At 37.6% G+C, this 23,795-nt stretch overlaps 2 protein-coding genes across 2 annotated transcripts; one reads left to right on the top strand and one right to left on the bottom strand.

The window, feature by feature from the left end:
* The first annotated feature begins 10,246 nt into the window (after positions 1-10,246).
* Positions 10,247-16,497, top strand: LOC103724279 (two-component response regulator ARR1-like). Its single transcript, XM_008815493.4, has 6 exons — positions 10,247-10,739; positions 10,852-11,004; positions 11,097-11,495; positions 11,908-11,984; positions 14,163-15,512; positions 15,904-16,497. Exons 1-6 carry the CDS (start codon positions 10,574-10,576, stop codon positions 15,976-15,978), a joined length of 2,220 nt encoding a protein of 739 aa, XP_008813715.2. The 5' UTR covers positions 10,247-10,573; the 3' UTR covers positions 15,979-16,497.
* A 4,377-nt stretch (positions 16,498-20,874) lies between these two features.
* LOC103724281 (COBRA-like protein 7) lies at positions 20,875-23,699 on the bottom strand. Its single transcript, XM_008815496.4, has one exon. The coding sequence runs from the start codon at positions 23,329-23,331 to the stop codon at positions 21,319-21,321; it is 2,013 nt and encodes a 670-aa protein (XP_008813718.2). The 5' UTR covers positions 23,332-23,699; the 3' UTR covers positions 20,875-21,318.
* Positions 23,700-23,795: the final 96 nt, after the last annotated feature.

The raw sequence follows: 23,795 nt of genomic DNA, 5'->3' as shown, positions 1-23,795 counted from the left end.
AAATAAAAAAAAAAGACAAGCAAACAAATAGCCCTATTTTATGGCATTAGGTGAGCACAGAATGATGATACTATATCATATTTTTTTAAATATATACCTATCTGGTGCTTGCAAACATGAGTCCAACCAAATTATATAGTTTGAATGAATCTCAAGATCTCTATTTGTATTCGTATCACGCTCGTATGTAAAGATATATTATCTCAATTGATGTATATAAATACATCCTGTGATATCAACTAATACAATATGAATGCATTGGATACCATTCTTCGATCGTCCCTTTCTACTTTTTTGAATACATAATTTAATATTGATGGCTAACAGTGATCATTAATGTCGTATCGGCCTAGATTTTGATATTTGGGTTCATCATATAGGCAGAGATCTTAAAAATTCTTGATCCTTTGTAAAAAATCCTCGCTTTCCTTCTCAACTTGGTAAACCAAAATTTCAATCCATCTCGGTCTTGGATCACCCACCCAGATAACTGATACCTCTAGTTTCCGAAAATCTTGACTAATTTCTAGGTGGGCAGTTCTTATCCTTGCCTAATCCAGACTAGTTCAAAACACTAACTAATCAAGTGGGAGAACTGGAGAGAAGGTCGACACCAACCCATGGGACCTGCATTTACTTGTCCACTCTAACCTAATTAGCACCTACTTTTCGTCCATTCAAGACATGCCGGCCTGCATGGTCGCGTGGAGCAACCCTAGTGGCTTCGAAGCCCGTTCGTGGGGCACCCACCAACCCAGTGGTTGGCCCGCCCTCGAGGCGACGTACTGGCGGGCACCGCGTGGGCGTTGAGTAACAACGTCACACACGCACGCACGCGCGCGCGCATATACAAGTATGGATGCATACATGCATGCATGTATATATGTATATAGATATATAAGTATGCATGAATATATATATATATATATATATATATATATATATATATATATATATATATATATATATATATATATATATATATATATATATATATATATATATGTATGTATGTATGTATGTATGTATGTATGTATGTATGTATGTATGTATGTATGTATGTATGTATGTATGCATGCATGCATGCATGCAGGCATATATGTATATTAGATTTATCATCTAGAAACTTGTCTATAAATACCATATTGGAAGAAACATAGAATTTTGTCATTATGTATTTGTCCAAACACAGTCGTCGAGTTTCTATAAAATTTATAACTAAAATATTTCTATAAAAGGATAGGGCTAAAAAAAAGGAAAAAGACTTTTCTACTATCACGGTATAAGGTGTTTATGAATAAATAATTATTTGATAATGATCAAGCAATATCTATTTTTCTGCTAAATAGAATCTATTGAACACATAATTTGCTTGGTACTTTTTATGAATGTCAACTAAGGAAGAGTTGTGCTAAATTACTCAAGATAGCATTGTTTTCGGATGTGACTAGGTTCCTTTCTCTGTCCTTTTTCTTTAACTTACTCTCTTTTTAGTAATTTGGAAGGGTGCTTCTTAGTTTTCTCCCTTAGAACACGCTGAAGGATTCATGTATGTTATTTTTAAAAGTATAGCTTTATATAAAGATCATGCATGCACTTGCTTCTATTTTTTTTTTTTTTCTTCTGTTACAATACATGCACCTAAAGACGCGTCAACTTCATGGACAAAAGGGTGGGAGTAAAACTGCATGTGTTGATTGGGATTGACAACTTTTGTATGAACATTTGTTGTAAGAATTTTAGCAGCAATTGATTATGTTCTCCTAACAGGAGTGTGAAAATGTGGCATGTTGAGCGTATCCTACATAACCATTATAAGGCTGAGCAAATTTTGGTGCAGTCACTTCTCAAAGACATTTTCCTTAAATTTTTTTTTTTGTTTTTTTACAATTTGGGAAATGGAAGCATAAGTTCCTTTTGGTTCTCCCGGAAAACGACCTTCTTTTTTTGAACCCATTTATAAAGAACTCCAAAAAATAATTAGAAAAAAGTCTTCTGAATTTTTGCCAAAGATGTCCATTCTTGTCATGCGACCAGTCATATCATACAATCTAATTGTTGTGTCTTTTGCTTTGTATATAGAGGTTATGTGTGGCGGACTATAATATATATTGATATGTGCTTCTTGTAGTTAAATTTGATTACTTTTTTACATTTTTTTTCTTGCCAAAATCTTAAATTATGGTTATTTATAAATAATTATTTGTCGATCTACTATAAACTATTTGACCGTTCAATTTTTCAAAATGCTGATAAAAGCACTTCTAGAGTCTATGTCATGCGCCTATAACACCTCAATCAATAAGTTAATTATTTCATCATTTACAATATTATCTATTTATTGGGGTCATATAACTAAGGCGCTAAGCTAGTGGTAAGCTAGCGCACTCAAATGTAAAAGCAAGAGCTAAAAATTAAATACCACTCACGTTTTTTTATGGACTACTTTTGGTGTAAATTGCGTAGCTGAGATACTTTTTCACGAGATGGATTAGGTATTCCTAAATCATCTAATTTAAGGATATTTTATCTACAAAGAAACTTAAATGATAATTTCCCATCCCTAGTATCTTTTGCTTTCTAAAAGATAATATTCCTTTTTTAATTCATTTGACTACCATATTGTAATTACCATCAAATCATCAATATATAAGAGAAAACTTGTAATAACCTAGGACTTTACCTAAAAAGGCTACCTAGAAATTATTTTTTTAGGTTTATTTGTCTTATATTAGTATCCAAGATCTTCTCGGTAAATAATCAATGTGGGACTAAACACACGTCCGTTTAGATCCTAACTAATAGATATCTAATCATTTATTTAAAGTCTTATCGAACTATGCAGTAAATGAGAAATATAAACATGCATACATACATACATATATACATACATACGTATATATATACATGCATATACATACACATGCACACATATATAGATAGATAAATATAGATATGTTATGTGTGTGTGTATACTAAAATTTATATATTTACTAAACAAGTTTGAATGGCTAATTTTTATCTTCTAAATTCTTTTGTTGAAAGATATTGATTAACTAGGAATATGTTCCCAAATCATTTCTCATCATTTAGCTAGAGTATGATTGCTCCGTTGCACAATTTTTACACATTGGCAGTTTTTAGAGAGTATAATTAGTGAAGTATTTTGATGGTTATCACATTTGTCATTGATTGATTTATTCAGAAAAAGTAAAAAAAAATCTTTAGATGCTACACAAAAGTATGTCTGATAGTTAATGACCATAGAAAGAATGCTATGAGAGATGAAACCCTTTTCACTTTCAATATTTAAAAATTATTTTTTTAAACAATTCATGAGGTTTCCTAGTATTGCCCAAAAAACTGTGGAAACACCAATCCTTTCAAATGTGTCAAATACTTTAATTAGTAAAGTCTTTTTAACATGTTATTTTTCGTTTATCTATTTAAAATTGTTAATTATCACCATAATTTAATACGCATGTTCCACTCATTCCATAATCAATGACTTTGCAGCACGCCTTGTCCAACTTTTGGAGAGTTATTGTCATCAATCTCATCAGTTATAGAAATTTTATGTTTCTAAAATAAATTACCAAACTTTCTGCAAACAAGGTAAGTAACAGATTTTTATTTGCTGCACTACTCGGAGCTTATGCAATTTACTAAAAGATCTTTGGTTTTTAAATTTTGTTTTAATTTTTTGGGAGCAGGGTGTTATATGAGGTTCTTCGAACTTGGGAGATGGAGGGTCTGCTTCCTGTCTCTTCCGGGGAAGCAACCTAAGAGTCACTCTAATCAAGCAAGGCATCACATACTATGCAAGTGCTTTGGACAAGCTTTGTTTTGTTCAAATGATGCTAGTCTTTAGGTTGAAACCATTCAAAATAATCTATTGCTCTATTGTATTAATTGGATACTAGCACTAGCACCAGTGGAACCCTCCGTCTATCAAGGGTGAGATAAATAAGAATGGATGATTCCAAGGAACAAGCCACTAAGCCTAAATGTTTGGGTTAGCCATCCATTGCCAACTGGAGTTTGCTTGGTTCGATATGTGACATTTAGGACTCGTTTGGTTCGCAGACAAAGAAGGAAAAAAAGTGTGGTCAATGAAAAAATAAAGAAAGGCTTCTTATTTGGTTGAAGTTTTAAAATAAGAGGGATGGAAAAGTAGTATTCCTCAAGAAATAAGATTCTCATGTTCCATGAAAAAAAAAAAACTCATAAGGGATATGGAAAAGTTACTTTTCCATCAGATAGGAATTAGGATTCTTTTTCCAAAACTACTATTTAGCCATCAAAATCATGAATAAGATCTTTTTCTTTATTGAGGGTATAATAGATATTTTAGACAACTTTCTACGAAAGTAAATGCCCAACCAAACTATGCTATGCTACTTTGAAATGTACCATTTTTTCATGGTCAACTAAACACGCCAAAATTATTTTTTCATGCATCATATTTTCTCAAATTAAATTTTTTTAAAAATATTCTAATGAGAATTTTTTTTTCACGAATTAAGAGAGTCCTTAGATTTCATTGAGAGCAACCTACTCTAGCTACCTAAATGGTTTACTAAATTTTGTCTGGTTGACATGGCTACGGTCTCTATAACTGGCCTTGGAGCTCAATAACAAATGCCTAAAAAGATCCTCATATTTATACAACATTCCCGGGCACTCATAGTTTATTCAATTTGGACAAAGAAATCAGATTTTTCATGATATATATATATATATGGTATGGGGTGATCGTCCTAGGATCAAGGGTGATGTGGATGGAGGTGATGAGATCACCGCGTTTGGTTGCACCATGGTGATCCTACGTGGCGGTGATCTTAAATCACCTCCACTTCTCAAATCACCCTCCAACTTGGTAATAGGATACCCATCCTTGAGGTCGAAAATCCAAGATCACCCCAGAGCAGTGATACTGGGTTAAAGGTTAAAGACAAAAATACCCCTCAAGTAGTAGAAAAATTGATATATCAATATACCATCAATATATTATGTCAATGTTATATATATATATATATTATGTTGATGTTATATATTATATTAACGATATATATTATATTATAATATATTACTAATCATATTATTATCCTATTATTATTGAAGGATAATTTTAAATTCTAGTAGAAATATATTATTATATTTTATATTTATATAATGAAAATATTTAATATATTACTATATTACTTCTATTCACCTTATTTTTCTAATCAAAATAATTATTAGTATTAAAAAAATCTATTATAAGTATAAATAAAAATATTAATTCTATAATGAAAAATAACATATGTTTGTAAGATTAATAATTTAAAGGAGTAATAAATATATTTTTATAGAATATATTAATAATTAATATATTGATAAATATATTAATATCTATATTATAATATATTTTATATGATTAATAAATATATGATAAGGGCTACTAAAAGTAGAATATGTGACATAATTATGGAGCTATTATAGGAATTAGTATATTGACTTACATTTTTAATTCATGAGACTTAAACATATATAAAAATTTATCTAAGATATATCAAAGGTATTTGTGGTATTATGTGGTCAGTGATCTTGAATCTCTATATCATACCAACTAAGTTACTCATGGATATCTGAGAATTTTTAATCACTGGATCATGGCCTACCAAACATATTAATCTTAGATCACCGGGGATCAAATCATCAGGAATCTTAGATCACCATGGTGATCCTGTTGGGGTTACCAAACGCCCCCTAGAGGTACTCATAATAGTGACCTTCCAGTGGAGGTAGCTAGCGCCATGATCAACTTCTATTGATTTTACCAATCCAAGCTCACTCCAAACACCTTATAGAAATCTTCAATCAAGTGTGAATAGGTATGAAGCTTGGAATAACTCTTGCGTCTATGAAACAGTATTCAAGAAAGCATAACCAAAGAATAACTATACCGGCTAAACTTGCTTACGACAGGCATAACCATCGTAGAAGGTAGCTGTCATAAGCCATTCGTCGGTAGAAAGGCATTTGATATGCATACTTTTACTTCTTCTTTTTTTTTTTCATGGACACAAAGTGTTATTTTCAAAAGATGATTTTTTTTTTGCTATTCGAAAGTGTAATCAAACAAACAATGGCATAGTTCAATGTACACCCATTTTCACAAGCATGACTTTTACCATTTCTATGCTTTTAATTATAAACTAAATGCAGCCTAAGTGGTTTAAAAAGTTTATTAGTAACAAACTGAACAAATTTTTCTTCTATGTCCTTCACATATGTCTCATGATTTTGTCCAAGGTCACCCTCATACTCATTCAATCCTTCAATGGATCGGCTCCTCCCAACCAATTCGGTCCCACCCGTAGTAGCCCAATATACGGTCCTGCGACTGGACGTCAGTTCCCACTTGGATAGCCTTGTCAGTTCGTACTCCCAGTTTTTTAGCCATCATTCAGTACACGCGTGAATCAATGCGCACACTCGCACATATTCGATTCCCTTAGGTTCACCCCTGCACCGCACCAGTAAAAAAGTAACAAAATATAACGAACACCATAAAACACCCCCACTTCTACACCAAAATATGCATTCCAAACATTCCTTCTTTTTTTTTTTCCTTTAAAAAACTAAATCTACTACAATCTCCATAGGGAGGTTTGAGCGCGAAATAAGTTGAGCAAATATACCAAACACCGTGATCATATTATCTCTGATAGAATATTAAGCTTTGAAGGTCGACTATATTATCATTGAAAGAGATCTAGTAATAATGATCGGTTAGATTTAGAGTTAACTAGGTGCTAATAGATTTCTGTTCTTGTTTGATGTTTCGAAAAATTTAAAAAAATATAATTTTTGGATGACTTGATATGTCTATTGTAAAATGAATAGTACTATTAAGTGATTTTTATTTTTATTTTTATGATGGAGTATTTTGGAAGGATACTTTAGACCCAATTGTTAGAATTTTTATTGTGCTTTATGGTACTTTATTTTTTTCAATATATTGGATATATTTATATTAGAAATAAATGATCTGTTCGTCTTATCAAACTAACAGAAAATATACGGAAAGTTTACGGAAATGAAGCGCGTCAGATGTTGGCACGTGTAAATGGCGAGCGCTTTCCGCAAGAACCCACGGAGAGCGAGCCGGGAGGAAAAAGAGAGAATATACTGCTCCCAGTATGATGTACCGCGGCGAATCGTTGGTCTCGGGTTGAGGAACCCTGGAGGGGCCACGTGTCCAACTTAGAGTCGCCGCGGGTGCGTTCGAGCCCTCGCAAGGCCGGCGATTGAGGTTCGGAGTCGTTCGTTAGAGTGCGCCGCGGTAAGTGGAGAGGGGCGTAAAAAGGAGAGCGGATATCTGGACCTGGATATGGTCAGTTCCGTTGACACCGTGGGCGGTCACGGTAATAACTTTTTCTTATTTTAAAATTTTTACCTTCCTTTCACTTTTACCACGCTTACAAGCTAAATTAGTTTCCTAAAGCTAAAGCGAGTTTGTGATTGCTGCCATTGACTAACCTGTATGGTTTAAAACTATAAGCAAGTATTTTCTAGAAAGTAAATAAATATATGGAGGACTCAAATTTTGGAAAATAGATTGATTAATCATGATATTAAGGGAAGGATTACTATATTAACATGACATTGAGGGGAGAGTTGGACACCGGATTTGGAGCAGAATTCAAGTTTTTTTAAAAAAAATAGACTTAGTTGGCCCGCCGTAACCCATTGGCATTGCATTTTTTTTTCACTTATATCATATTCATTTGTTAAACTATATAGTAGTTTGTTTATGTCAAACTTAAGATGGAAGCTCATAGTGAAAGCCTCATCAATTAGGAGACGTTTGGTATAGGGTGATTGTCCTAGAATCAAGGATGATATGGGTGGAGGTGATAAGATCACCCCGTTTGGTTGCACCATGGTGATCTTATGCAGCGGCGATCCTAAATCATCTTCACTCCTCAAATCACCGCTCAACTCGGTGATGGGATATCCGTCCTTGAGGTCAGAAATCCAAGATCACCCTAGGGCAGTAATCCTAGGTTGAAAATTAAAGACAAAAATACTCCTCAATTTAGCAAAAAAATTGATATATCAATATACCATCAATATATTATGTCAATGTTATATATATTATAATATATTACTAATCATATTATTATCCTATTATTATTGAAGGATAATTCTAAATTATAGTAGAAATATATTATTATATTTTATATTTATATAATGAAAATATCTAATATATTACTCCTATTTATTTTATTTTTCTAATCAAAATAATTATTAGTATTAAAAAATCTATTATAAGTATAAATAAAAATATTAATTCTATAATAAAAATAACATATTTTTATAAGATTAATAATTTATAGGAGTAATAAATATATTATTATAGAATATATTAATAATTAATATATTGATAAATATATTAATATTTTATTATAATATATTTTATATGATTAATAAACATATGATAAGGGATACTAAAAGTAGAATATGTGACAAAACTATGAAGCGGAATTAGCATATTGACTTATATTTTTGATTTATGAGAATTAAAAACACATAAAAAATCCATCTAAGATATATCAGGGGTATTTGTGATATTATATGGTCGGTGATCTTAGATTTCCGTACCATGCTAAATAAGTTACTTATGGATATTCGGAGATTTTTAATCACATGACTATGGCCTATCAAACACATTGATCTTAGATCACTGGGGATCAAATCACTCCAGCATTCGGATCACTTGAGAACTTAGATGATCGTGGTGATCCTGTTGAGATTACCAAATGCCTCCTTAATTTATGCCAATTTGAAAAGGAAAAATGGGGCTAAGTATTTTAGCCACTACTGCATTCCTTTGATTTTTATCAATCTTCCTATAATAACATATATTGACAGATCGTTTTATAAAACAAAGTTGTCTTCGTGCTTATAAAATTATCTTGGAGGTGTTCAAAGGGAAAGGGCGTTCTAGAATTTGTCTTATGAAGACCAAATCAATTATCAACCCACAAGTAAATTGAGCAGCAAATTACCATTTAGAGAATCATTAATTGTCAACTCATTGCCTAAATTGATGTCAAGGACCATTGAAATTTGCTCTTATGTAAAGTCTCAATAAGCCAACTCTTAGAAATTACAATATTTAAACTTGCATTAGTTTCTCTCTTTTTTTTAAAAAAAAATCTGCATCAGTTACCAAATGTGCACGCACCATGGAACTTTATGTTATCGCAGTTTTCACATGCATCCCCTATAAAAAATATATATCACTATAAAAATTATAAAATAAAGATAAGTAATAAAATATTAGAATATTTAAGTATATCATCCTTCTATGCATCATGATTCACTTGCTTTTACGATATCACCAATGGATACACTTTCTTATGACTATTAATTTCTTTCGCATTCATTTGCTCATAACAAATTTGATTATTTATGAAGGGGGCTGCATGTGCCAATTCTCCAAGATGCCAAGAAATTTGCTGATATGGTCAATTCACCACATGCTATAAATGGTGCACGAGGGTAGGGATGTAATTGAAATAAGCTAGAGGCTTAAATTTGACTTAATTCAAAATACTCGAGCTCAAAATTCAACACGAGATCGATCAAGCTTTAATACTTAACTCGACTCGACTCGATAAAAAAAAAATAATACTCTAGATCGATTTGATTTGACTCGAACCAAGCTGCTCGAATTTGATTCTTGGCCATAATTAAAAATATAGCTAAAACAAAATATAACAAAATATTATATTTAAAATATTAAATTAATATTATAATATAAAATAAAATATATTATTATTATTATTAATATATACATATATATATATATATATATATATATATATATATATATATATATTTGATTAGGTTTGGAAGCCTTCGAATTAAGTATTTGGTTGCTTGAGCTAGACTTGAAAAATTATCAAAATTATTTGTTTTGAACTCGAGCCCGATAATAGCTGGGCTCAGGCTTGAATCCGAGTGGAGACGGCACCTCCAAGATAAAGGAGTTAAATGTAAAAAGCACATTTTTAGACGTAGAGTAGGGAGCAAATGGAAACGAATAATTCCCACCTCTGACGACCCGTAGGATTGGAAATATTAAGCCATTCTTATCTTTCTTTTTTTTTTTGGTGGAACCATTCTTATCTAAAGTAACGGCGTTTCGTTTCACAAATTGGAGAGAGAAGGGAGAGAGGAGCGAATACGGTTGGCCGGTTGAGAGAAGCGAGCTGGCTCCTCCCCTCTTATCGGGGATAGAGGTTGGAGTCTAGAAGAGAGAGAGAGTCGATAAAAAAAAAAAGCTGAGAGAGAGAGAGAGAGAGAGAGAGAGAGAGAGCAATCAAACAGAACAAGTCCAACCGAGCGGAGCAATCAGTCCAACAAGCGCCCCTCTTTTCTCTCTCTCTCTCTCTCTCTCTCTCTCTCTCTCTCTCTCTCTCCTTGGATCTTAAATCCACCTCCAAAGTCTTCTTCGTAGTATTCTCTCACGGATATCCTCTGGAATCTGGGTTTCTCGGATGCTGGATTCGGAACGATGGAACCCAGCAGAGCAGCCGCATCCACGGCGAGCTCGGGGAGGCCGAGGAACGCCCTCAGGCCTCTGTCTGACTTCCCGGCTGGCCTCCGGGTGCTGGTCGTCGACGACGATCTTACCTGTCTAAAAATCATCGACAGAATGCTTCGCAAATGCCTCTACGACGGTATCGCTACCGGCTCTTTTTGTTCATCGATATCAATCTAATTCTCTGATTCGGTACTTTATGCGCCGACATGGTTTGTGCTCTCTTTATGATTCGAAGTGATTTGATGCAGTGACAGTTTGCTCGGGGGCGGCGGCGGCGCTGGCGATGCTGCGGGAGAAGAAGGGAGAGTTCGATCTGGTTCTGAGCGATGTGTACATGCCGGACATGGATGGTTTCAAGCTGCTCGAGCACATAGGCTTGGAGATGGACCTTCCCGTTATCAGTAAGTAGCCTTGTATGCGGATTAGCTCGAGGTTTTTTGCGAAGTCGCAGGCGGGTTTTTGACTGGTCTTTCTTGTTTTCATCGATGCCCAGTGATGTCGGCTGATGACGGGAAGGATGCGGTCATGAAGGGAGTTACTCACGGCGCCTGCGATTACCTTATAAAGCCGCTGAGTATGGAGGCGCTGAAGAATATATGGCAGCACGTGGTGAGGAAGAGGAGGAACGAGTTGAAGGAGTTGGAGCACTCGGGAAGTGCAGAGGAGAATGACAGGAAGAAAAGAGCTCCGGAAGAAGGGGACAATGCATCCTCGGGGAACGAGGGGAGTTGGAAGAACGTGAAGAGGAGGAGGGACGAGGAGGGGGAAGTGGTGGTGCAGGAGGAGGTCGAGGAGCGCGAAGATCCTTCGACATTGAAGAAACCAAGGGTGGTTTGGTCTGTCGACCTCCACCGACAGTTTGTCGCTGCCGTGAACCAATTGGGCGTCGACAGTAAGAGAATTTTTTTTCTTTGTTCCTATTTGACATTTGATGTACTAATTGGTTTTCCTTTCTACGGGTCAATCCAATTTTAGATAGTGAAAATTATTAAATTATCCGTGATATTAGATTTCATCATTGGAAATTAATTAGGGTAATTATGGATTCTAGAATGAGAAGTTCTCTTAAATACACTAATTCAGCTGAAACTTTGAAAAGAATCTACAATAGAAGTTCTCTTAAATGCACTTATAGGGAGGAGACCTTCGTGAAGATGAAAAGAGATTCTTTTCCAAGTTTCAGTTTAATTAGTGTATTCAGATGCTTAAAAAGCTTCCCTTCTTACCATGTGACTGTTCAGTCTTCCTAATTTTTCCGGCTTCATTGTTCTACATTCTTTTTTATCATGCCCGGTATCATGCAGAGGCTGTTCCCAAAAAAATCCTTGAGTTGATGCATGTTCATGGACTTACTAGAGAAAATGTTGCGAGCCACCTGCAGGTACAGTAGCTAGTTCAGAAGCTTGAACTAATACATTTTGTATGTGATAGTCAAACTTCTTCACATATATTTTACCTGTTTTTAAGCTCTTGACTTTACTTGCATCTCTCTCATGGACTAGCATGTAGGACTTCAGATGCTTATGTTCTGACTTGCAGATATTGATTTGCATATATGGTCAATTTTAAGATTACTAAAATCATCAAAGTGCCTTCAGTAAACTAATTTTATGAATTCAGTGGATGTAATGTTTTGCTATTCAGTATAAATTCAATATTTTTTTTTCTGATATTTGATAAGAGAGTATTACAGAGTTAATGAAAAAAGGGCCAAATGTCGTCTGCATAAAAATGACTTTAAACATCTGGCATATGGATTGAATTGGATGCAACTAGATTCGTCTACTTAATGCTCTTGCATGTTGCATGACTGTTTGTAACTGAACTTATTGAAAAATCCAGCTGCTATTGTCCCATAAAATATAAACTGTTCTATCTTTTGCCATTTAATGAAGGCATAGCAGAGATACCATCAGCAATTTCTAGTTCATGAAACAACATTGGTTTACTAATTTCTCTGATGAAGATATATAGGAATTTTCTTCCACTCCTGGACACCGAACAATCTCATCATAAAAATAGTGCTAAGCTACTTGTTATATCAAATTTGTTTAATAATCTCAAAAGGTTTATAGGAGACCATAGGTATTGCTCATATGACCGTTTGGCAAAATTTTCACCATCTTATAATGGTATTTTGGTTGGTTTAGTAATTATCTTAAGAGTTTCTCTAGATACATCAAAAGAAAATAGGTGTGGATCAATTGATTTTCTGATATTTTTGAGATGCAGTGCATATGCACATTTAAGATCAAGGAAACTTGGTAAACACCTTATTAATGTGATGAGGAGAGAAAGAGTCGCTTTAAACCCACAGAGAAGTGCAAGGAACAAAATGAAAGACAAGAAAGAATTTCAAATGTAGCGAAAGGATCCCAATGAGAATACAGAGGACACCCATTAACTGTAAGACTAGTGCTTCTTCTGATGAATATCCAAAAACTTTGATTCATTAAGATTCCCTAAAAAAATAATTTAATCTGTTTCCAAACATTTTATAGCTTGCATCTGGAAAAGGCGCTGCAATGATTTAGACTATTTTTCGTTTTTTCTTTGAGGGGGGTGGTTGAGGAAAAAAGTCACGCATATATCTCCATACATAGTTGGTCAGAGATTTTACAAACCCTAAATGTTTATGTGGACTTCTAAAAGAGATCAGTGATTTTCTGTTTGTTCCTTGATAAGACAAATGGCGTACTCTCGATCAACCATCATCTTGGAAGGTTTTCTGCTTGGATTATCCTTTCCAGAATAGTTGAGTTGGATCTTACGCAATACCATTGAAATCCAACTTTTTCTGTGAGGAAACATCGAGACCCCTCTTATGCTAAGAGCCTTCATAAAGAATAAGAAAACATAAACCATTAACTCCCCACCTTCAATTTCTGGTATCCTAGACTCCCTGTAGATGTAATCGAAGATAAAAAGTTTATTTACCTCCCAAATCCCCTCCTTCATAATTCATCTTTCTAAATATAGATATGCAAAGCATGCTACCATTGTACATTTGGTCTATCCAACCAGTAGTTGAATGCTTGTCTTTTAGCCGCCAATATATGAATAAAGACAATTTTTTTAAAAAAATCTTTAGCATGAACTCTTTCTCCAATCATGTATTTGGATGTGTATTTCTCATTTTTATCTTCATATTTGCAGTGAAACCTGTCATATCATGGTATCAAGGGCGGAATTCTAGTGATAATATCATATACACTGAATTGTTTTATTAGGTCAATCAAGATAACTCCATAGAACTGCAAGAATATTTGTGCTAATTATTTATATAGATGGTTGGTGTTGTTTGTGCGAAATTGTTGCTTTTTTTATTAAAAAAATCTCTCTTTGATGTTCTCTATCCGGAGCACGTTGAGTCACATGCTTCACTTATGATCATTTCATTCTGCATGAGCGTTTTTATACATTTGTTACCAATTCTTGATATTCAGCATGTCTATTTAGTTAATGGCATCTTCTTGATGTACAAAGTTCCCTTTTTTGTGTCATTATACGAAAAGTCATTCAGCGATAGTACATTGACAAATCTAATGATGCACAACAGAAGTACCGATTATATATGAGGAGAGTAAGTGTACCGCAACATCAGGGCAGACTTGATACACCATATACAGGGAGTTCAGAAGCAACATTTCGTTCAGTTGATTCATTTGATGGGTTTGATCTTCATTCTCTTGCTGTTTCGAGTCAGCTTTCACCACAAAGTCTTACTACTCTACATTCAGCGCCTAGAAGAGTTACAAATACTAGCATAGGCATGTCTTCCGTTGATCAAATGGGTTTCTTCAATTCTAGTGCACAAATATCTAATGCTTCAAACATAAGGCCTCCGTTGATGCAACAAATTAACAAGCAGCAAATGAACTTCCCTTCTGGACCCTCCACCAGCATGGAGTCAAGGCAGCTTGGTCAGTCACAACAACTGATCCAATCATATGGAAATATGGGACTGCAAGCCAGTGAAGGAGCATCAGTTCTTTTGAACCTACCATCTTTACTAAGAACAAGCACCTCATTCCCTGGAGGCTCCATTAATGCAAACCTGAGTAATTCTTCAGTTATGCAAATGACTCATCGAGGACAGCAATTTTCTCTATCTCAGCAACGGAATCAAATACATGCTAGTATGCCACAACTGCCACAAACAAGGGGACTGATACTAAATGGAATTGCAGGTGAACATGATTCAAGGCTCCCGACAACCATCGGACAAATTCTTTCAAATGAGGTTTCAAGTCATATCTCAGGAAGAAGTGGGAGTAATATGAATGTGGACACTTCATTGCCTGGAGGCTACATGAATGCTTCTTCATATGGTGCAGTTTCTCATGCTTTGTATGCCGATTTTCCTAATAGCTGCATGAATGAATCAACAGGAAGTTGCTATCCTCTTGCACGTAGTGTAGGAGCAACCAGTCTCACTTCAACTGCTATGCCTCCAGTGGGAGATGTCGAAGCATTAGGTAATTCCACTGGCCTAAGAGGGGCGAAGGACTTTGTTCCAAATTATGATCTATTTAGTGAACTTCATCAAAGTAAAAGTCAAGACTGGAAGCTACAGAATATAAATGTTTCTTACCCCTCAGACCAACACCTTGGCTCCAAGCAAAGCAATATTGCCTTTGGTTCTCCATCATTGGCTCATCAAGATTCAAGTGCTACTGTAAAAGATGGGAGTAGCAGGAATACGCGCACTGTTAGGAAGGAGATATTTTCAGTAAGAACAGAAATTGGACATGAGAAAGGAGAGCGCATTGCTCAGCGCAATAGAACCATTCTTGTTGAAAATTCTGTCAGACTAAAGTCTGAAGGCATGTCAGATCCTAGGTATCAAGATGTGCTTTTTGATGACAATATTATACAAAATGAGCTAATGAATGTTGTTGGAAAGAAGGTTAGTATTCTTTTACATCATCTTTATATAAATATGTTGAATAAATCATCCATTTCATATTTTGTCTTTGGTGGTTTTTTCTGTAACTATTGGTTTAATTATTGAACACCATGAACCATAAAGCTTTGCTTCTCCACATGTTTTTTTCCTCATATGAATTATCTTAGATTTCTTGTTTGATACATCAAAAAGTTATCTTCGATTCCTTGGCGTATCATTAATTTGGGAGGAAAAAAACTTTAGTAGCTCTGGAGCCTTTAATTGCTTGTGGAAGATGTTCATTGCATAAATATCTCGGGATGTATTTTCTCTTCATCTTTTCTTTATTTAATATGTACATGTATTGTTTTAGATATTTCTGTCTCACATTGAGGTTTTGGTTAAATTTCAGCAGCAAGAAGGGGTTGTGCAGGTTGATCCTGAGCTTAATTTTGATGGCTATTCCTTGGATAACATTCCATCGTAGCTCACTGGCTTCCTCCAAATGATGCCGCCACCTATGCGCTTCCACAATAAATTCCATAAACTGCTGTCGCTGTCAGGATATAGAAAAAATCCAGAACTTTTGTCTCATGGCCGTCCTCTTTCCCTCATTCTGTCACTTCGGCGACTGTTTGGAAACCATGTCCAGAAAAGAGAGTCCAGATAAAAGTTCTGGAGAGTGGCATCAATCACAAAGACAGGATTGTGCAAAGATGACGGCCAGTATGCAAAGGCATACCTGAAAAGTTTTGAACTTTTGCTTGCTCTAACAAGATAGACCCGGTTTAATGGAGGTTGTGAATTGTGTGGTTGTGGTGTGATCGAGTTTGGTAGTTGGGCAATAGGAGCCTTTAAATACTCTCTTCAATATTTGAGGGGAGTATCTCCTAGCTTCAATAACTAATCTTGTTTCTTTTAGAATTACAATTTTCATGTACAGCTTTCTACTGATTTGTGAAGATGTGGTGCTTTTATTTATTTTTTTATTTGTAAGGTTGCATCATCTCCTTTCCATTGATTCCTGCTGCTGCTGCTGACACTCTTTTTTTTTCTTTTTCCTTGAAGAGGACTGCTAACATTCTATATCTTACACCTTGTTTCTCCAGTTTTCGTTGGGTAGATCATATGCTGTCCATCGGTGCTTTCAGATTGTCTTTTAATGTCGTATATTGTTGTCATTTCTGTCCATCAGATGTCTAACAAAATTTTTTTAAAAAAAATACCGCAGGAAACAACGAAATGCAATATTATAAAAAACGTATAGCAAATCATTAGCGTAAACTACTAAATAGTGTTGTCGATTGAGACATTTACAGGCCTTCTAATGAAACATTATAAATTTTTTTCAATTTCATGCTTTTTTCATCTGTGTATTTATGTAGGACATGAATTTGTGCTTTCTCCTGCAGAGTAAATAAATCAATATGCCGCATGGCAATAAGGTTCTCAAGAGGCATCAATTCAGTTGAATAATATTGTGGTGGGTGTACAGTGATAAGGCCTCATTTAAGCAGTCCTTGTAATGGCACTTGAAGTACAAAATGACATTAAAAATCTTTGCTAAATATAAAGACTAGTGTATTGTCCGTGTTCCTCATCCGTTCATTTGTCACATGTGATGACATGTAAGGAGTTAAAATAAGATGGATATCACGGCAAGCAAGATTTAACAGCCATATTTAATAAAAAAATAAAATGGAAGCTAAAATATTATTCATATGGTGTATATCTTTTTTATTTAATAAAATAAATTAATATTAATGAAAGGTTTTGAATTTTTGATTTTTGTAGTTAACAGCCATAATTTCTGAACTATTGGAGAATAGATAGATTAGATTTGTTAATATTTTTTTAACTAAATTTAAATCTGATCACTGATTATAAAAAAAAAAATATGACTCTCAATCTCTCGCATAAGCCCCACAAAATGCGTTGGATTCTAGAAAGACTATAATGAGGAGGACGACACGATCCGAGATCGGAATAGGTTTTTGAACAAGAGCTCTTAGAGTTCAGTACATGTGTGATGGTGAGCAAAGCACAGTTTTCTAATAATGAGATTCATTATTATCTCCATCATGGGATGCCGCCCATCATATGATTCATCCACACCTCATATCCACATCATCTTATGGCCAGTATTTGAAGGGCATCAAGGATTGCATCTGTTTTCCCATATCATCTAATGGTTAAAATTCTATCAATGCTGTCTTATTTCCAAAATCACCTCCAGTTTTGTGTCAAAAACTTCAATTTTATTTCGAAAATTATGCCTACCATGGACGATTTATGAAGGAGTCACAAGGAGATCATAAAGTGAGGGGCGACATGTCTCTGTTTGATTCATGTTAGAATTTTTAGAAGTTTAATAAAGAAGCAATCTAATAATTTGTTTCTTTTCCAGAAGTTACGGAGAGTGATAGAGCATTATGATATTTATATTCAATTGTTCTGTAGTCTGTGATTTTCAATTCAAATTCTCCAATGCCACAAAACTAAAAATTATTTCTTTACTTTCAATCAAACAGCTACTTGCTGAGAGATTGCTTACTACTTCCCATCATCTTTTGCTGCATCACTGTTCTTGCCAAATCCAATGCTTCACAAATTTTGAAATCTCCAAAATTGAGTTTAAGGTTTCATTGTTACTGTGAATGGATACATGGAATGGGTGTGATATCCGACGTACGTGCAACCATTGTCATCACAATGGATAGCGATATAGATGGTTCAATACTCAATAGTGGTGGTCACGGTCGCAACATCGTGATAAACCTAGTGGTGCCAAGAGATTGGGTCTTAATATTGGACTTGAGGGTTGTCCAATCCGTTAGGTGATTTGGATGGATCCGACTGATGGAAAATATTTTAGACCCAGCGGGTCATTCTGATAAGAATCATGTATGATTCAGACTCAATCCAAAATATTTGGATATAGATAGGGTTCGAATTGTGTCCAGGTCTACACTTATTTATTGACATGATTTAAATTTTGTACTTCTAAATCAAACTAAATTTTGACCATCGCTAACATTTCAAAATTCTATGAACTAATGTTTATCTAGAACAGCAATATTCTTCAAAAAATTAATAATCTCAACAGTTAGCCTCTTTTAATGTAGTACGGTTAGTTTGAGTGCTTTTCATTTATAAATAAAGAAAAAGAAGAAAGTCCAAAAATAGACCCATATAATGTATGAATTGGGTCGAGTTGGGTCGGATGAGGTCAAAGTTTATCAAATCTAGATCTGGCCTGAAATGTGGAATAGGTCTAATATTGAACCGGGCCAGACTCCACAAGTTTTCAAGGGTAGGTTGGGTTGGGTCTAACCAAGTTCGGTTGGGTCGCATATCAACCTAGCCCATTTGCAGCTTTAGCTAAATCAGTATTTTCTTGAAACTGCATTCAACAATGGACACATCAACCTAGTCTCCTATGAGATTGAATGATAGGGCAATAGCTCCCTATCAGAAATTGTCGTCCAATCCGATAATGGTAGCAGAGAAGTATTCAAATTTTGGAAATATTCTAAGACCAGAAAACTGGGTAGCTATCAATGATGTTGGCCACTTAAGAAAAAGTCAAGACGAACTGCCACGTGCACGGCATTTCAAAACTTGTAGGTTCTAAAGTTCTATGCTGGTTCCAATAAATAAATAGTGTAGGATGAGGGCTTCGTACCCTTACAGCTTGATCTTGAATTTATTGATGACTACTTTTGTAGATATCGGATCCATGGAAAAGAAGGGAAAAAATAAATAATGTGTGAAGAGAAACAGATCTGAGTCGAAGAGTATAGCGGGGTTTGATCCTTATTAAGATGATAGATTGCTTGCTAAAATTGCATCAGGATCCTCTCCCTCTCTGTAACTAATACCATGGTCATGCTGTTCCCTTGTTGCTTTGATCTTGAACAATAAAAACTAATCTATCAAAGGATATCACTAGTGACATCTCAGTTCCAAAATGCAAATACAATATATATATTTATATATATATAAAAAAAAAAAATTTAAGGGCTCCCCCTTGCTCACCTTTGAGCAATTTTAATTTGTGAACTCTGAAGGCTACTCATTGCCAAACCAAATTTTTGCAATTTTAATTTGTGAACTCTGAAGGCTACTCATTGCCAAACCAAATTTTTGCATGCGATTTTTCCCAAACAAGACATCAGCAGTTCAGCTAGTTGAAAATTCCTGATGCTGATCTCTGACTAGCGCTAATTTCTTGAAATGATCCTAGTATACTTTTCGTACTACGGTTTAGGTAAAACGCAGTTCAGGCTCAGGTTGGTTTAAGACAGAATCAAAAGCTAACTGCTCCATCAGACTGGCACAACGCAGAACTTGCTCAATCTTCCATCTGAGTTTGAGAGATTCAACTTCCTAGGTTTTCTCATTGTGCCTTAGGGGGACTGCTGATACTCGAACCTTTCTCTCAGTATAACGAACAGTTTCATATATATATATATATATATATATAAGTTCTGGTATGAAGTTGATCTAATCAAACTCTGGTTGGTGGCCTTCCATCAAACATTCAAAGGTTGAGCTGAGAGGAAAACCATAAAGCTTTTGCAGATGAGACCACCTACTACCGAGTCTCGTTGCCTTCAGAGAGATCTACTAGAGCCTAGAGGTCTGGTATGTAGTGACAGGAAAGTGATGAACGAGTCTCCTTACTACACAATGAAACTTCACAGCATCTGATTAAATAAAAACTTCTTGGTAGATTTTCAGAGTTAATCAGGCAAAATAACATGCTTAATTCTAACAGAAGCTCTAACAGGCATATTTTATTGGAAGCTGACGAGTAAATTAGGTTTAAGAAGGAAGATATTTAGGAACGAAGCAGAGATGAAACTTTTAAACAATTAAACAGAAAAGCCTTCTGAAATGGAAGGAAGGTGATTCTCCGAGGTTTTAATGGAGAAAAAGAACTTTATATAGATGATCACATACTTATACATGACAATGAAAAAAGTGGAGCAGATTTAACATTAATGACTCCAATTAAACTGTGGAAGACTCATCTCCAAGGCTCACTGATTCCAGCCAGCTTAAATATTACCAAAGAACCCAACCCTTACAGTCTGTTCAGACATTCTAACAAGAAAAAGCTCATGCTGATCAAAAAGCCAAACTAACTGTTAGGTACCATTATTTTGGCATGATCTGCTGCAAATTCTAACATTTGGCAGGAATTTATTGAAGAGCTGATAAGAAATCAGTGGAATTTTTGAACAAATTAGATTCTTATTCATCTATTTTCACGAGTCATCAAGCACAGCATTAAGCTTAGCACAATGAGATGCTAGATGTTTGTAACCAAAAGCTAATAGACAAAAATGTGCATTGTTTACCTGCTGGCATCCAATCATTACTGGAAAAGTATAAAGTCGAAGGAGATCAAGATAAGAATTTACAGACAGTCTTCTGAAGTTAAATGAAGCCGATGTGGTGAGAATATAATGGAGGACAACAGATTATGCTGAATATTATCGTATTTCCTATGAGTACAAAAGACAACAAAAACAAAGGAACAGATCAAACATTATTGACTCGAGTAATTCTGAAATACACTAAATCTGTTCTTCATCCCGAATGAGCCCAACCAATATGCAGCTATGAGTTTCTCCCAAACAACAGGGAATGTGAGCAGACTCCCAACTTTTCTACAACTTCGTAACGATGCTTGGTGACCGCAACAACTTTTGCCAATCATTTCAAAATGCCAAATACTCATCAGTTTGGTCCATGTTCGTCGATCGGCCATCGCAAGAATCAAAGAATCAGCAGCAGCAGCAGGAGGCATGCTTCAGAGCTATTGGTGGAGCAGTAGAAGAGTTGAAGCAACAAGAAGCAGTACCAAGGTAAAGACACCAACAGCACCACCATTCCTGAAACCTTGGCTCGTTGGAATGGTATCGGGCAACGAGCACTCCTCCCCATTGAAGACGACCTTTGACGGGAAACCATCCCCTGCAACCACATTGATCCCAGGCGTTGCCCTCTTCGTAAAGGAGATCACAGACTGCTGCTTCCCTGGCACTCTGGGATCGGTCGCCGGGTTGGCTCCATTTGTCTCCCCCACAAGATAATTCAACCCCTCCAGGCCCTGCATGAAGATCGTGTTGTTCCCCATCTTCGTCCCATTGAACGAATACGTATCGTCGTAGCCATCATAGGCCTTGTCCATCTCCACGGCAAGAAACCAGTTGGCGAAGGGCACATCTTCCCAATTAAACAGCGTCACCCTCGCACTCCAACCCCGGCTGTAGTCGGTGTTGATGTGCCAATTGATGCTAACACCGCAGTTATCCCCGCAGGGCATCGGGCTTGGGACGTTCAAGTGCTTGATCTCGGCCCAAGCCCGGGCCTTGTCGGTCCGGTTGTCGAACGGAACGAGAAGGGCCTCCGGCGGGAGGAGGAGGGCGGGGGCGGTGGCATTGCAGGTGCGGCCGCCGCGGCTGGCGGGGCAACCGCAGGCGCAGGTCTTGCAGGGGACGACGGAGTCGTTGTAGTACGCGGAGAAGGAGACGCAGCACTTGGGGCTGGCCCCCTTGGGAGTGGTGATGTTGCAGACGACCTGCCAGCTCGCGATGGCGGAGGTGTCCGACTCGAGCCCACTGGGGTCGGGGAACAGCGTCGGGCTGACGCGGATCGGCTGGCGGCAGCTGTAGTCGGGATTGAGCTTGCTGCCGGAGATCCTCCAGTTCTGGGGAGGGAAGAGATCGGTGCGGTTGAGGTCGGGCGGCATCTTGAAGACCTGGACCTGGAAAGCCGAGGAGGACTGCGACGGGTCCATGGAGGCCGGAAGGATGGTACCGTTCCGGCAGCAAGACGGGATGCGGCCGAGGTCGGTGTCGTTGAATCTGGTCGGCGGGAGGTCGAGGATGGTGGGCTTGGCCTCGCAATTGAGGACCTTGGAGAAGTCTAAGTCCTTGAAGTACTCGCCCTGGCGGCCGTAGATGCAGTCGGTGGCGTCGACGAGGAGGGGGTAGGCGCCCTTCATGGAGTAGATGAACTCGTCGCGCATCCACTCCCAGGAGAGGTGCCAGTTGTCGAGGCGGCCGAGGGGGCTGTGGTTGTCGATGGTGACGAGGGCGAGGTAGCTGGAGTCGAAGGCCTGGATGACGTCGTAGGAGATGGTGAGGTCGCCGGAGCGGCGGGGGAGGTAGGAGTCGGAGACGTCGACATCGGAGGAGTTGGTGGTGGTGTTGGGGGTGAAGTCGGGGTTGGGAAGGCAGCAGGTGGCGAGGGAGGTGTTGGAGGGGGCAGCGGGGGAGGGGCAGGAGAAGGCAGGGTCGGCCAGGGAGAGGGAGGAGGGGAGGGGGGCGGCGGGGGGAGGGGAGCCGAAGAAGGTGCCGCCGATGGAGATCTGGGCGCGGATCTGGGAGGGATCGCCGGCGACCTCGATGGGGTACTTGAGGTCGGGGTTGGGGGAGCCGGAGAAGGAGGTGGCGGAGTCGTTGGGGGTGGAGTAGGGGAAGGAGGAGCCGTCGGTGAGGATGGCCGAGGAGGCGGAGACGAGGATCTCGCGGTGGCGGAAGCCGATGAGGAGCTCCCAGGCCTTGAGGTTGGTGGTGCCGGAGTTGAGGATGGTAGCGGTGGCGTTGAAGGCCCAGGCCTGGTCGTTGGGGTCGCGGACGAAGGGCCGGAGCCGCTGCCCCCGCTGGAAGTCGTAGGTGAGGAGGACGCCGTTGCAGTCGAAAGCCGAAGGCGCCGGCGCGGGGGCATCAGCCACCCGCTGTGATCGCGATGGGCGGAACAGAAGGACAAAGGAAACGAAAGCCAGAAAGAGACAGAGATGGAAAGAGGATCTGAGAGAACCCATCGGTCTCCCCAACTCTCTCTGTCTATGTTTTGCTCTTTCTAGGGACAATGGGGAGGATTTGGACTAGATTTTTAGAGGGGATTAGAAGCTGGAGGAGGAAACCGCGTGGGGTGGACAGGGAAAACAGCTGGGGGGAGGAGGCTGGGAGGGGTTGAATGGGTGTCTCCTGGGGCTTTTTTTGTTTTGGTTTTTTAATGGGAGGGAAGGATGCCGGCTGGGAGTGGGAAAGAGGGGAAGGGCTTAGAGGAGTTGGGGTCCGATGGATGCGTACATTTGGATATGTTTTTTAAGGTTCTGGACACGGGTCTTTGGAGCGTCGTGACCGGAGAGAGAGACGGTATGGACGCGAGGAGAGGGGAGAGACGGTAGGAGATTTCCACTGTTACTTAAGCATGTAAAATAGCCTCCTATATCATTATTGCTAATTGTAATAGAATATGCATATAGAGAGAGAGCGAGAGACA

Source organism: Phoenix dactylifera, chromosome 3 (genome assembly GCF_009389715.1).
Source record: "Phoenix dactylifera cultivar Barhee BC4 chromosome 3, palm_55x_up_171113_PBpolish2nd_filt_p, whole genome shotgun sequence".
In the NCBI taxonomy this organism is placed as follows: Eukaryota; Viridiplantae; Streptophyta; class Magnoliopsida; order Arecales; family Arecaceae; genus Phoenix; species Phoenix dactylifera.
This window is presented reverse-complemented; position numbering and strand designations above follow the sequence as displayed.